Source organism: Heterocephalus glaber, unplaced genomic scaffold, assembly GCF_053883595.1.
Source record: "Heterocephalus glaber isolate CG9 unplaced genomic scaffold, H.glaber_assembly_v1.0 deba00001067, whole genome shotgun sequence".
NCBI lineage: Eukaryota > Metazoa > Chordata > Mammalia > Rodentia > Bathyergidae > Heterocephalus > Heterocephalus glaber.
Genome location: NW_028258187.1, coordinates 5,905,940 through 5,919,382, shown reverse-complemented (window position 1 = coordinate 5,919,382; position 13,443 = coordinate 5,905,940). Strand labels below are relative to the sequence as shown.

Genomic DNA, 13,443 nt, shown 5'->3' with positions numbered 1-13,443 from the left:
GTACAAAGCCAACCAAATTTCTGACGATTGTTTTGCAAGTATTGGTACAAATGTCATTATAAAATATCCTACAAATAGTTATTTCTTAAATGTTTCTTTTGCTGCATTGATGCTGTTTTCTTATTAAAAAAAACACTTTCAGTTGATTATGAGTGAGTCATATTTCCATGCTGGCTTATTTTTAAAATCAAATTCCAATGTAGTCGGGACTATTTTTGCAGATGAATATATTAGATGTCATTCTAGGATGTTTTTGTGAAACTCATCAGTACCATGCTCTATACCTATCGTGCTTAATGTTGAAATACACGGATAAAGCATGTTTATTAACATAGATTTTATATTTTCTTATATAATAAAAGAAACATATGCCTCCCTTTGGTCAGTGATCATCCCTGTAATGTCTCGGGAAGCAACAAATCTATCTAATTGTCATTGTCGTAGTCACTTTCTCGTTGCTGGGACACAGAACCGCTCACCCACAACTCACAGGAGTGGGCTCAGCCGAGGCGGCGAGGGTCTGACGGGCAGAGAGGTTCACCTCAGGGCGCAGGAAGCAGGGAGAGAAAGGAGCAGCGAGGCCACCCCTCCGTGACCGCCTCTTTGGACGAGACCCTGACTCCTAACTGCAGGTCGGCTATGAACACTGATAATTCAGTCACCTTCCACAGGCCCCTCCTCTGAGCCCGAGGAACCTGGGGACATCTGCCTCTCAGCCACAGCAGAGCGACTTTAGGCCATGTTAGGTCCACTTTGCATTCCCACCTCCAGAACATGGAGGCGGAAGCATGAAACTTCCATTTGCTCTGACCACTAAGATGACTTCCTTTTCTTCTATTTTAATCCCACATGGAAAACTGGAAAATCGTGGTCATAACACACTCAGCCTCCTTTACTCCAGCTTTGCAGCACTCACCGTCTCTTATTATTGGTAGAGAATAATTGTCTTCTGAGACAGTCTGCAAGCTCCACAGAAGAGGAGACGTTACCTGCTTTTCCTCCCTTTGTGTTTCCAGTGCTGGAACAATGATGCTGAACAGTCACTGAGCTCAGCGAGACCTCTGCTATCCAACGGCTCCCAACTCCAACTTCCCACAACTTGAACAGCAAAGTTCAAATTCTGCTTGGTATTCCTTACTTTGCTCAATAGTTGAACCGGAAATCTGACTTGAAAAAACCTGTGTGGGCCAAGAGTGAGTCATGCACACATCACATCTCACAGGATACAAAGGGCGATGCTTCAGTCTAAGCTCTGCTCTCACCCGGACAATGGACAGTGCTTGTGTCAGTGCGTTAAAGCATTGGTCATTGTGAGGGTTTTTGCTTTTTTGTTTTGTTTTGTTTGCGCTATATTTGTGTAAAATATCATAGTCACAGCTCCAAGGAAAGTTAGTGACACCAGCAGTAAAGCTAAGAGGAAAACTGTGAGAACCAGGATAGAGTTGAAGAAATATTGTGAGATTTGTTGAAGTCCTGGAAAAATAAATTTACAAGTGTAATTTCAGGGACTCAGAACCAATTATTTGGTTTTCCATTATTTCCTATGGGAAATGTAGATTCAGGTCTCGAACTTTTTGAGGTACAGGCATGAATTTGGAATGAACTGAATTTGACAACCAAGGTATCACTGTATTCAAAAAATAAATACACTGGAAAGAAACTGACTACGTTGTCTAGCTGTTTGAGCACTAGTTTATATATCGTTATTGACTAAGATGCTATTAATTCAGTAGTTTTGGAATTAAACCTTAAGTTGCTCACAAAGATAGATGTGATAGAGAAGATATAAACTGGAAGGGAACAACACAGTTGAGATGAGAAACGGAGAGATGGAACAGGGACAGAGAGAGACTGAATGCACTGACCCCATGGCCAGTGTGGCTGAAGCAATCCTTCTGCCAAGCAGAGAAACATCATTGAGTACACCACGCCTCCGTAACATCCCACTATTAAAGGAAGAGAAAAGACTCTGGTTTCTCTTCAGATTGTCCACATCCTTCACTTTATACTAAAGGAAAAAGAAAAGAAAGAAGTACAATTCAGCAGATGAGGTGAGATACCCCAGGTCCACACACGAGCTCGGCCTCACAACCTCTCCACCTCGACACCTCATTCCGGGGCACCTAGAGCCAGGGTGCCCTGACACAGGGTTCCCTGGGCCAAACAAACCCTTGTCACTGTGACGTTTGCCTTAAATGCTTAGTCCGGGGAAAACACCTTTTCCACAAGGAAATCTGGTCAGAACGTGCAACCAGACCGAACAAGTTTGCATTGTACTCCTCCATCTCCAAACCCAAGCCAGAAAAAGTGTGACCCTCTGCCTAGGAGAAGAGAGGGAGCACAGCAAAAGGGACAGGAGTGTCCCCCGGTAGGCTGGGTGACAAAACAGTGAAAAGGCCTCAAGGCCCATGTGGCCGCTACGATTCTGTGCTGAAATGCAGCCGGCCCAGCAGAAGTCAGGCCGTACCCAGGGGTGCGCTCAGGAGAGGTGGGAGACAACGGCCCCACGCCCATTGCCATCTCCACCCCACACGTCTCCAGGAGCCCAGGACACACAAGCATATCCCCCAAATGATTAATGTCCCCGAAAAGTTACATAGGAGCCGAGAAAGGGGACTCATTAGAGATGGATGGCATGGTGGGCCAAGTCTGAGGGTTCGACAAGGAAACCTCTGCCTCTATTAGCGTGTGTTCTAACTCCATGCCACAAAGGAGCTGCTGGGCACGACAGGTACAAGTGTAACTAAACAATCTTTCCAGTGTCATGAATACTTGAGAAGAGATAAATACAAGTTTAATGCATTTTCTATCTAAATTGAAGACAGCTAAAATAAAGGAGGAAGCACAATATATTGTAGACACAGATGCAACCAATAATTTCTTTGAAAATGGAGTTTAAAATCATCATTAATATTTCATATCAAAAGAAAATATTATATTACCATTTAAATTTAGCTGTTGTGAACAACAGGGTCACCGGGAGAGGAAATAAGATTGTTGACCCACTGCATTTTAAATTTCTGAACACAGAGTCATTCATTACTTTATGGAAAATATCTGTTCAGGAGCTGGGTCAATGATGGAGGAGAGAAGGATAATCAGATAAAACTCAAACTTCCTGATCCATAGAGAAGATATAAATGTGGTTTTGATGTAATAGTTACTATCACCTTCATTATGTTTTTACTCGTGAGGTAGTCATTATGAACACGGTCTCTGGATTCAAACCCCAGTCAACCCACTTACTGATTGTGATTCTACAGCAAGTTGCTTCATTGCTCCCTCTCCCCATGGCTAAAAGGATATCTCAGTACACAGCACTCAGAGATTCAGGTAATGCAATGGAGTATAGCATAAGGAAGCACTTGGGACGGGGTCCAGCACATAGCTGACACTGCTAAGATGTCTAAATTTACAATACAGTATCACTGCTGGTAATTTTGCCATTGCTAAACTCTGTATGGTATATTACAATTAAAAGGTCGCACCTATGTACACGTACCATTTTTCATCTTCATAACAGCACCTAGGTGGTGTTGATCACCGTTGTTAACAAACAATACTCAGTTCTGATGAGATCAAGTGGCCTCAGGAATAAACAGGGGATTTGAAGCCGGGATTCTGGATCCAAGTTTGGGGCTTTTGTCATGACATTTGCACCCTGGACCATGCGCATGGAGGATCCTCTTTCAAAGAGACAAAGCTGATATCACTTCGCCCAGGGACACTGGGTATTGAGGGCTCTGCATTCCACCAAGGGTGCTGGGGCCAGAAGTGGACAAAGGCAGGGTGCCCAGGAGGAAGCTACGGGTGCCCGGTCACCAGGAAGAGCCCAGCTGGACAGCTGACCCATCTGGGCAGCAGAGCCACCTCCAGATGGCACAGCACAGGGGACAGGGCGCTGTGCACCAAGCCATCCTGCCTCTGCTGATGGAAGGCTGAACAGAGACCCTAGAGCCCTGGAAAGCCCTCTCCGATCACTCTCGTGATGCTGGCTGAAATTCGTGATGACTGTGTTTCAGCTGATCTCTGGAAGTTAGGGGCCGCCTGGTGTATTTACTTCAGCAATGGAGGAGAATGTTTGAAACGGGGGCTTTCCAGAAACTGAGATGAGCGGCTGCAGGAGGGACTTTGAGCCACTGTGCTGTGGGGAATTCAGAGCACCGCATCTCTGCTGACCTCTCCCCGCTCTGGGGCAGTGTAACCTGAATGACTGCAAATCCAAAGGAAGACATCCCAGAGGTGCAAGTCCCAAGCTCTCCATCACTCCCTTCCTCTGTCTCTCTGTCAGTCTCCCTGACTCTGTCTTGTTTCACGAAGACTTAAATTAGCAAAAAGGCTCACCAACTTTTCTATACCATGAAACAGGAAGCTGAGCATTCGCAGTCAGGCACCTGTTACACTGGAAGAAACAAAAAGCCACCCAGAAAAATGTCTTACTTGTTAGTAACAGTAAACAATAGCATTCTAAACGGTGTCCTCAAAGATCCCCAAGGTTAAAAACCCATCAGCTCAAAGAAATATGGAGGCCAATATTTGCAGAGATCACGGTGAAAGGTAATGGAAATAATCCTCACAATTAGATAATAGAGTTTTTCCATATTAACATAAATGATATTTTAAAATGGAAACATTAAGCACAAGCATAAGCTCCAATATTAATGGGGCACATAAACAGAAAAAAATGGTTTTGTGCTATTTAATCTTAAAAATGGTTTAATGATCCTTATCTGATTATAAAAACAGCACAAGCAACTGTATTAGATAAATAGGACATTAAAAATACTGCTAACTGGTAAGCAGCTTGAAAATATCTAAATTAATGTATTTTTAAATCAAATTTAATAGTCACTGAAGGAATATTAAAGAGATGTCCTGGATATGTCTGTGACATTGGGAGACATGAGCATGAGTGAGAAAGTTAAAGAAATGCATAGAAAACACCGAGGCAAACAAATCACAGTGAAAGTTGGGACCTGGCTTAGTTCAGTTCAGTTCAGTTGTGGTTTCTGCCAGTCTAGATGCACCAGTCCTCAGAGTAATAAAAAAGCTGAATAATACAGTAAGCTTTCAACGCATAACCACATCATCCTAATACTATAAGCCTGGCCGGATGCTGTTCTCTGGAACTGGGTTAATCGTACCTCAGGAATCACCGGAGAAAGCTTAGAAGCCTCTGAAGCAGCATACGTGAAGGTACCTACCCTCCTTCCCACCCGTGACCCTGAAGCTAAGGATCATCACCCTAATAAATGGTCATCCTTAGTCTTTCAGTGTTTGATCATTGGTGGCAGTAATTTGGAGGTGATTGTTCTGCCCCACCTCATCGCTCATTCCTCTGCTCTTCTCCCTTCTAAAAGGATGAGTTTAGGAGGAGCATTCATCCTGGAGTCCTGCTGTGTCTCAAGGTACCATGTTGTAAGTCTCAATGCCCTCACTGGTAAACTGCACGCCCCTTGCAGAGGGCTGCAGGACAGAAGAGGGAATCATATCCCTGGTCGCAGAAACAAGCTCAATCAATGTTATTTGCTGTCTTACTCCTCAAATCCCACCTCCAGTCCTTAGGCTTTACCAGTCTGACACCCCCAAGGTTCAAGCCCCCACTGATAGCCATCTGGGAACCTCCTAACATGGGCCATGGTCATGAGATTGCTATCTCAGCACTGTGTTACTAAATCTCAAATGTGCATGCTACATCTATTATGTCTGGAAACCAAATAACTAACCCATGACATTTGTCTCCATCGCCGTTGCAAAGTTGGAATCATTAGACAGTTTCAGAGCCATGACACTGACACCCTGGGGCCTCAAGGGAGATACAAGTGCAGGTGCCAGTAACAGTTGATATCAAGTACAACTGCGTTGTTCTCATTGCATATTGCTGGGCTCTAAGTGTGGGCTCCACTGGTAAGTGACTGTTGTGGCTGCAAAGGAATCTGTGGTCAAAAAGAACCAGAGCTCTCCCTACCTGCCATGCAAAGACTCAAGGCTTGCGTGTGTGTTCCCTGGCTCCAACTTTGCAAAATCACGGCAAGGTTTTTTCTCTCAATTTATCCTGGTCCAAACTTTTGAACTGGAATTTGAAGAAACAGACTCAAAATAACCTGTTAATAAAACTTCATCGTTTTGTTGTGTTTTCTTTTCTCCAGGGAGTTGAATGTCTTCTTGCATGCCCTTGAACCAGACAGCTGCCTTCATAAATCCATTTTCTGATTGAGAAGTGGAAACAAAGCCTAGAAGAAAGAGAATCGAGTGAGATGGTCTAAAAGGTAGCCGCTTCTAATATCCAGGTTGGCTGTCCCTTCTGTGAGCTCCGAGTCCTTTCTGTACAATCCTGGTTGGACCTAGGATGTCATCTGCGACACAGTGCAAACCGGCCTGTGTGACTTGTAACTCTTCCTTTCTTTCAAGAACCCCTTGATATCTGATCCTTACATGAATGTCCGATGCAGTGTCACTGAACATTTACCACACTGCCGGCACAATGCTGAGACAATTCTGGGAGGTAGGGAAGAGCTCATTGAGAGTACTACAGAGAAGTCCAAGCATCTACACATTCCCCCAAGTGCAACAGGGGATTATCATGGACGGTAATTTCAGCAACCTGTGATTTCCAATTATGAATTTCATCAACGCAGTTTTTATTGTTTGATCAGTCTCAGGAACTACTCCACAATGTAAGTTTATCTGTTTCCTTCATTCTTGTTCAAATTCATTTTAGAATATGGCAGGTTACGCATAGTTTTATTTTTCAAATCAACACAGTTCCCTGCACCATCCTTGGCACTGGTGAAAAAAGATTATTTAATCAAACAACAATTTGGTGTGGTGCCCCCTCCCAAGTAAAAATGATTGTCCTATTACAGAGATAGGGCAATTGAACACTTTTTAAAAAAAAATTGAGAATTATAGACAGGGTGTTTCAGGAAGGTGCATGTAAATACCAGTGCTCACTTGACCTACTAAATATATTTGTTTGGGCAAATATAAATGACAAATTGACCTTCAGATTAATAGTGTATTGGTAAAGTACAAATCACTTTTAACAGTCACATTACTTCAGTAAAGAGAAGCTTGCTAACTGCTCTTTAATTAAGTACACTTAATGACCTTAAGGGGATTAGTAGTCTGGTCTGATAATCAATAAGCATGGCTAGATGGCTGCCTCATAAACTGGCTTGGAAGAACCAAATTAATCTGCAAAGATTGGTTCCTTCTAGGTATTTTTATTCTTATGGTGTGATTCCATCCAACACTTAGGAAACACATAATCCCAGGCAAGCGCAGAGCTGTAAGTCATTTATTCTGAAGACACATACTTATTTTAGCAAATATGACTTTTAAAATAGTGCCAGAAATCCAAATGACATGTTAGAGATCTTTTCCTCAAATCCCTGCATGAAGAACATTGCAGTGAAATTCTCTGCTGCCCCATTTGACGAGTGACTGGTTAATGAATCAGAACTCGCTGTGTCACTGTGATGCTTAGCTTCAGCGTGTGTACAATGAAGAAGGAGGCATCCAAGGTCCTTTGCAGCCCCGACATTTTATGCTTTAAATAGATAACGATTACAGACGATTCTATACTTCTGGGCTGTCTCTGATCTTCATTTTTCCCTACACACTTGGTAAAAGCACGCACAGTGAACCAAGAAAGAATATTTGAAATGCACTATCAAGACTGCATAGAACAAATCAATTAAAAATGGATGAATTGTTTGATGCACTGTGGCGCAGTGGAGACAGGAGACAGAGGGTGGGGGTGTGGCAGGGAGGTAGATTCTAGAAATGTTAACCTCAGAGCTACAAACACTTTGTTCAGAACTTGATCTTCCTACTTAAAAGTTGCATGACCTTAGACATACTCTTCTCGATTTCAGCATCTTTGTAGAACAGAGATTATCATTAAATCACCATAATTAAGGAGAGAAAGTTTCCTGAGTCTAACAGCAGGTGTTTGCTTAGTAAAATGCAGTTAGCTTTCCCCATCCTGGACTCTAATGGTCCTAGGTGATCCATAGATAGACTGACAGATGCTATGTAAGCTTCATACAAGATTGGCTTTTTCTTTTTTTTAAATTTTTTTAATTAATTACATTGACACATTTAAGGTATACAATATAATGACATTCATCATTGGAAATTTGCACCTTTACATAGTCTCTCTTGGTTCTTATTTTTTCCCCATTCCCCTCCCCTCCCTTCAACCCCTCCCTCCTCCCTATCTACAAAGACTTTGTTTCCATTTTTTCCTTTTCTCATATTAATTCCATCCCCTTCTTTCCTTTCCCCTACCCCTCCCACTTCCTCTTCCCCTTTGCCCCTTTTCTTCCTATTTCACATTATCTATTAAACCTTTTAGTCCTTATTTACACATTTTTTGCAGCTACATTTAATCTATCCATTGTAAATATATTTCAGCTTCCCCTAGTCCAAAAGAAGGGAAAAGAAAAAATATGAGAAAAGAAAATAATAGAAACAAAGTCTTTATAAATAGGGAAGGGTGGAGGGGGTGAAGGAAGGGTAGGGGAAGGGAAAAAAATAAGAACCAAGATGCATCATGTAAAGGTACAAGATCCCAATGATGAATGTAACTGTATTTTATACCTAAAATGTACCGATAAACTTAATGGAGAAAAAAACCCCAAATAATATTGATACATGTTACAACATTAATGAAATGAAGACATTAGGACAAGTGAAATAAAGTAGTCACAAAAGAAAAAAATATATATGTCAACTGTTACCCAAGAAAATACTGGTAAGATTTGGGAGTAGAATGATCATGAAAATTATCTAGCCAGCAGCTGTTTATTAGAAATACTAAGATAATGTAATATATGCTTTATTTTCAAGATAATCACAGAAACTGCCAAACCTAAAAAACAAAAACACCCACCAAAAGATGTTAAACTTCTATTAACACCGGTGGTATTTCTGAGATCCTTTGAAGGATTGGCTATTTAACTTCTTAAGATCACTTCTTAATCATACAAATGAGCCTTTCATGTGGGAAAATGCAAAAAGTTCATTAGCACCAAATATCCAGGCCAGGGCGGGAGCCCTCCTTGTGCAGGCTGTAAGCGCCATTAACATTCCTCGTATTCCAAGAGTAAGAATCTGCCCCACTCCAAAGTCTGAAGTGTGTGACATGCCCAGTTCCCACCTTGCTACAGAATATCACTTCCTATATTTTTAAATCTCATTCTTTTTTCATTTGTGCAAAAGTAGATAAAAAAAAAGGTCAGTTTGCTTTGAGCTGTCTGTTACAGGCTGTAAATGTTTCAATCCTACTGCATTCATCAAGCCTATGTCTCGCAGATGTCTCTGAAGCCTGTCCTTGGCTTGCAAGCCACCACTATCCCAGAAGTCATCACTGTAATCGAGACCATCATTACAACCCGGTTCCCCGGTTCCCCACTTCTCCATGCTGCCCTGGCAGGTCAAGAGATTGTCTTTCTCTACTTCCTCAACAGACACTGCCATTTAACAAATCAAACGTCAACCACTAACATTCATGGAATGTTCCCCAAGGCCCTTGACAATGAGATAAAATAATAATACAAAGTTGCCTTAGTTTCCACCATGCTTCTCTGTACCAGCGATGGTGTAGCTACTTCTCCCAGCTCTCACATAGCAATGTAGAGAGGTGGGCATTCCTGGGATGGAGATCTCATTGTTGATCTCACTGAAACAGTACAGAGTATGATCAAAGTATGTGGTGACTTCACCTTTTAAACACTTTATTATAGTAGACGATACATTGGCATCAATACCCTTCAAAATGCTCCCCTCGCTTCAAACATGTTTAGCCCATCATTCTTGCCACTTTCTGAAGCAGTTCTGGAGTCCTCTTTCATGAATGTCTTTGTGAGATGTGATAAAAAATATGGTGGGCACTGCTGCTGAATCCTGTTCAACTGAAAGGGAGGCTCCTAAACACATGAGCCTGCTCCACCTGACACCCCAAATTTGGCACAGTACAACTTCTGGCTTTTCCTTAAAGTCAAAATGACCATGAAAAGTGAATGTTTTGAATTAGTCCCGGACATTGAGGCAGCCAGGACAGCACTACAGACACTCATGAAAGAGGACTTCCAGAACTGTCACAAAAAGTGGCAAGAATGATGGATAATCGTGTTTGAAGCAAGGAAGAGTATTCTGAAGGGATTAATAGCAATGTGTCTTTTACTGTAATAAAAATTTTAAGATCTAAACGTTTACCATATTTAACAATCACACTTTCTATTATAAAATCGTAAGACAGTAAGATAGGATATTACTATCACTATCCCTATGCTGTTTGATGTTTGCATGCACTGAGCAAACAATCAGGAAGGAAAGAAATTTGGAGTTCACTCAGTTGAAGAGAGAAGCACCTGAGAGGCTACACTCCTTCCCCACCCCTGCACCTGGATCTGCCCAAAGCCAGGAGAGCCAACAGTTTCCACAAGGTCTCCACCAACCGTGGCTAAAACACTGTAGGACGGGGATGCACGACACGGGGTGTCCCCACTGTGACCCCCAACTCGCCTCGGAGGGCTTTGGAGAAAGCCCATCACCTCTTCAGGCCCCTTCCTTCCTTACATGTCCATCTCACGGAGTTCTCGGAAGACCTGGGGCTCACCTGTGTAAAGCACCAGCACAATGCTCAGTTATTGAGCAGTTTCTTTTGCCAAAATGAAAATTATAAAGGCAAATCATTTAATGGTGCCCACGCCTGTAAATCCTAATGGATTCATCAACAGCAAGAAGGCCCAGAAAGATCCGGAGGAGAACCAAGAAGGCTCCGAGAGCAAGACTGGTCCCTGGCAGGAGGGACCCCTGGGAGAGAACAAGCCGGATGCCCCCACTCAGACTTCTGGAACCTTCTTTGCCGTTCTGCTCTGGACAAAGATCGTTAATTAAAGAGCAGTGAAGTGTTGTTAACATCAAATTACAATTATTTTTTTACCTTGCAATGTTTTCATTTGTATCCGCCTTGCAAAAAAGATCTCCCTTGGATTTTCTCAGATTGGCACGGTTCTTTTCTCTCACAGTGGCGTTGGAGGCTCCAGGGATGGACGGAAGGGAGGACAGAGGTGACCTGGGCCTGGAGGTACTGATGAGCCACAGCGGAATTAGGTTACAACTGCCTTCTGGTAGGCTACAAACTGGGGCTAGGCTTGTGAAATTCTCTGCAAAAAAGCGTTCTTTTTACGTTTTTATTGCCTACAAAATGCAGGAGACTTTCCAAGTAAGAGCAATCACTGTTAAAGAAAATAGGACATAAAAGAAACTGTTATTACCTGCAAAACAGTTGTATTTCCTTTTCTTCCCAGAGAAGCACATAAACCCTATGAATACTCTGACATGAGGAAATGTAATAGAGCTTTTATTTCTGTAAACACTAGATATTTGTTCCTCAATCAGTAACATCTGAGAAAAGAAAAAACAAGTTGTCCTTAAATTTTTATCAGCCATTCATGATCACAAACTCAAGGGCTCTCCCAAATCGATCTGGCCCATCACTGGTCTAGGATAAGAGGAGGTTGCCACGGTCTACAGCAAGGACATCACAGGGGCACAGGCTGAGGTCCAATCCCAAGTTGGCCTCTTATTTTGCAGGTGTCAGAGGGGTCATCTCACCTCGGGAGGCTTCATTTAGTTCCTCTCAAAGTGGGGACGATCCTCACACCTACCCACAGGTCTTGAGCACTAAGTGAAATAAAATGTGTGAACTGTTAAATATAGTAGTAAACACATCAGAAGCACCAAATCAATGGTAGCTGTTATGCCCAAACTGTCCCCAGTGAACAGGTGTAAGTCATACTTTTATGATATCTAAGGAGGCCTAATGAACAGCTAAGGAGATGAGCACATGTTTAATTGTACATCTTGTTTTCCTTTCATTTAAACCCATTTCTTTTCCTGGTTGTTTTCTTTGAATACTATGAATAGATTCCCATCACCTTCCTTCCCTTACCTGGAATTCCATGATTTTACAGCCAGGAGAGAATTTGTGTGTGATTTAATGTAATTTCTTTGTTTTATAGACGATGGAACTGAGTATTTGAAAGGTGAGATGACATGGCCAAAGTCACAGATGTAATCACCAACAAATTACAGATATTCTAGGTCTCCGCCCAATGGTCCCTCTCAATAAAACTCATGAATTTGAAAGTATTTCTCATCCTCTCTGGCCACTGACAGCAGACAGGTTGCTTTAACTATTTTATGTCATCTTGTGATTTTTATGAGACTTCTTTAGCACTTTCCAGGCTCTCTGATCATTCTTACTATTTAAAATGTTTAGGTAGAGGTATTTCCTTATTTGGGGTCTCATTACAGACAAGGGTCACTAAAGGATTGCTCTCTGATTTTCCCGTACCCCGGTGTCAACTCCAAGGATCTTCTTGAGCATTGCTGATAATGATTTTTGTTCTTTGACCTCTTATAGCTCCAAATACCTGAGCGTGTTTGACCTCTTCCCTGAAGTCCCTGGAAAGCCAAGCACACAAGGCATCGTATCCTCAGCACCCAGCGGATCTCTGTGGAAGTCACTGCGAAGTCCTCTGCAAAAGAGTGAGAGCTGACCAAGAGCACACCAGAAAATGCTTCTTTTTTCCTGGAAGTAAAGTCTCACGGGGGGAGAATTTGAGCTCTGCTTCTTCCTCCCCTCTGCATCTACTGGCTGTACCTTGGCAGAGCAGACTCTCCTGCTGGTTTCCTTTCATTCTCATCTTTTCTTGAGGTGTCTTCACATTCAATGAACACAAATATTAGAGTAGGTTATTAGTGTAAAGAAGATTCTACTGACATTATAATTTAATTGCTATAATTAAATAAAGATAATTTTCAGAATTTAGCAGTAGTATACTCAGATATAAACTACTAGCACCAAAATCAAGCTAGCAAAGGAGAACATCATACCCAGAAAGCCAAGTAATCCCACCCGGCCCATTATCACACGAAACCCTTAGGTGAAGGAATCTGACCATTCTTCCTTTGTTCTTCTAGTTCCCCTGGTTTTCGTCTTGTTCTCTCTTTCATTCATCCTCAGGTGCAAATTAGGGTTAGTCTCTCTTGCTTGTGTTCTGTGTAATAATTTCCCTTTTCTCTGTTTCCTAACTGAAAAATGGAGGTAACAACATAGATAGCACAGTGATCACAGGAAGATTAATTGAAAAGCTATTTCCTTTTCCCCTTTTGTTAATTTTCATCTTTTATAGGCTCCATTCACCTTTCTCAAGATTAAATTTTGGCCCTACCTCCTTTTGATGAATGTCACAGAAGTATGAATTTGACATGAAAAATTGTATAACACATTGGCCATGTCACTGTGTACTGTGCATGTAACTTTACTGAAGCTTCTCTGAAATATGTCATTTAACCTCCCTCCCCTTCCATGGAGTAGGTTTGCAGGGGCATACAGGAGGCAGAACACTTTCCAGCAAAATATCC

The 13,443-nt window shown here is 42.1% G+C and overlaps 1 protein-coding gene across 1 annotated transcript in view; it reads right to left on the bottom strand.

The window, feature by feature from the left end:
- Window positions 1-5,288: 5,288 nt before the first annotated feature.
- The window catches only part of Esrrg (estrogen related receptor gamma), a 538,714-nt gene continuing 530,559 nt past the window's right edge, over window positions 5,289-13,443 (bottom strand). Inside the window, exon 7 of the mRNA XM_087209783.1 lies at window positions 5,289-6,233. Coding sequence (XP_087065909.1) covers window positions 6,046-6,233 — 188 coding nt within the window. The 3' untranslated portion in view covers window positions 5,289-6,045. The remainder of the gene's footprint in view (window positions 6,234-13,443) is intronic.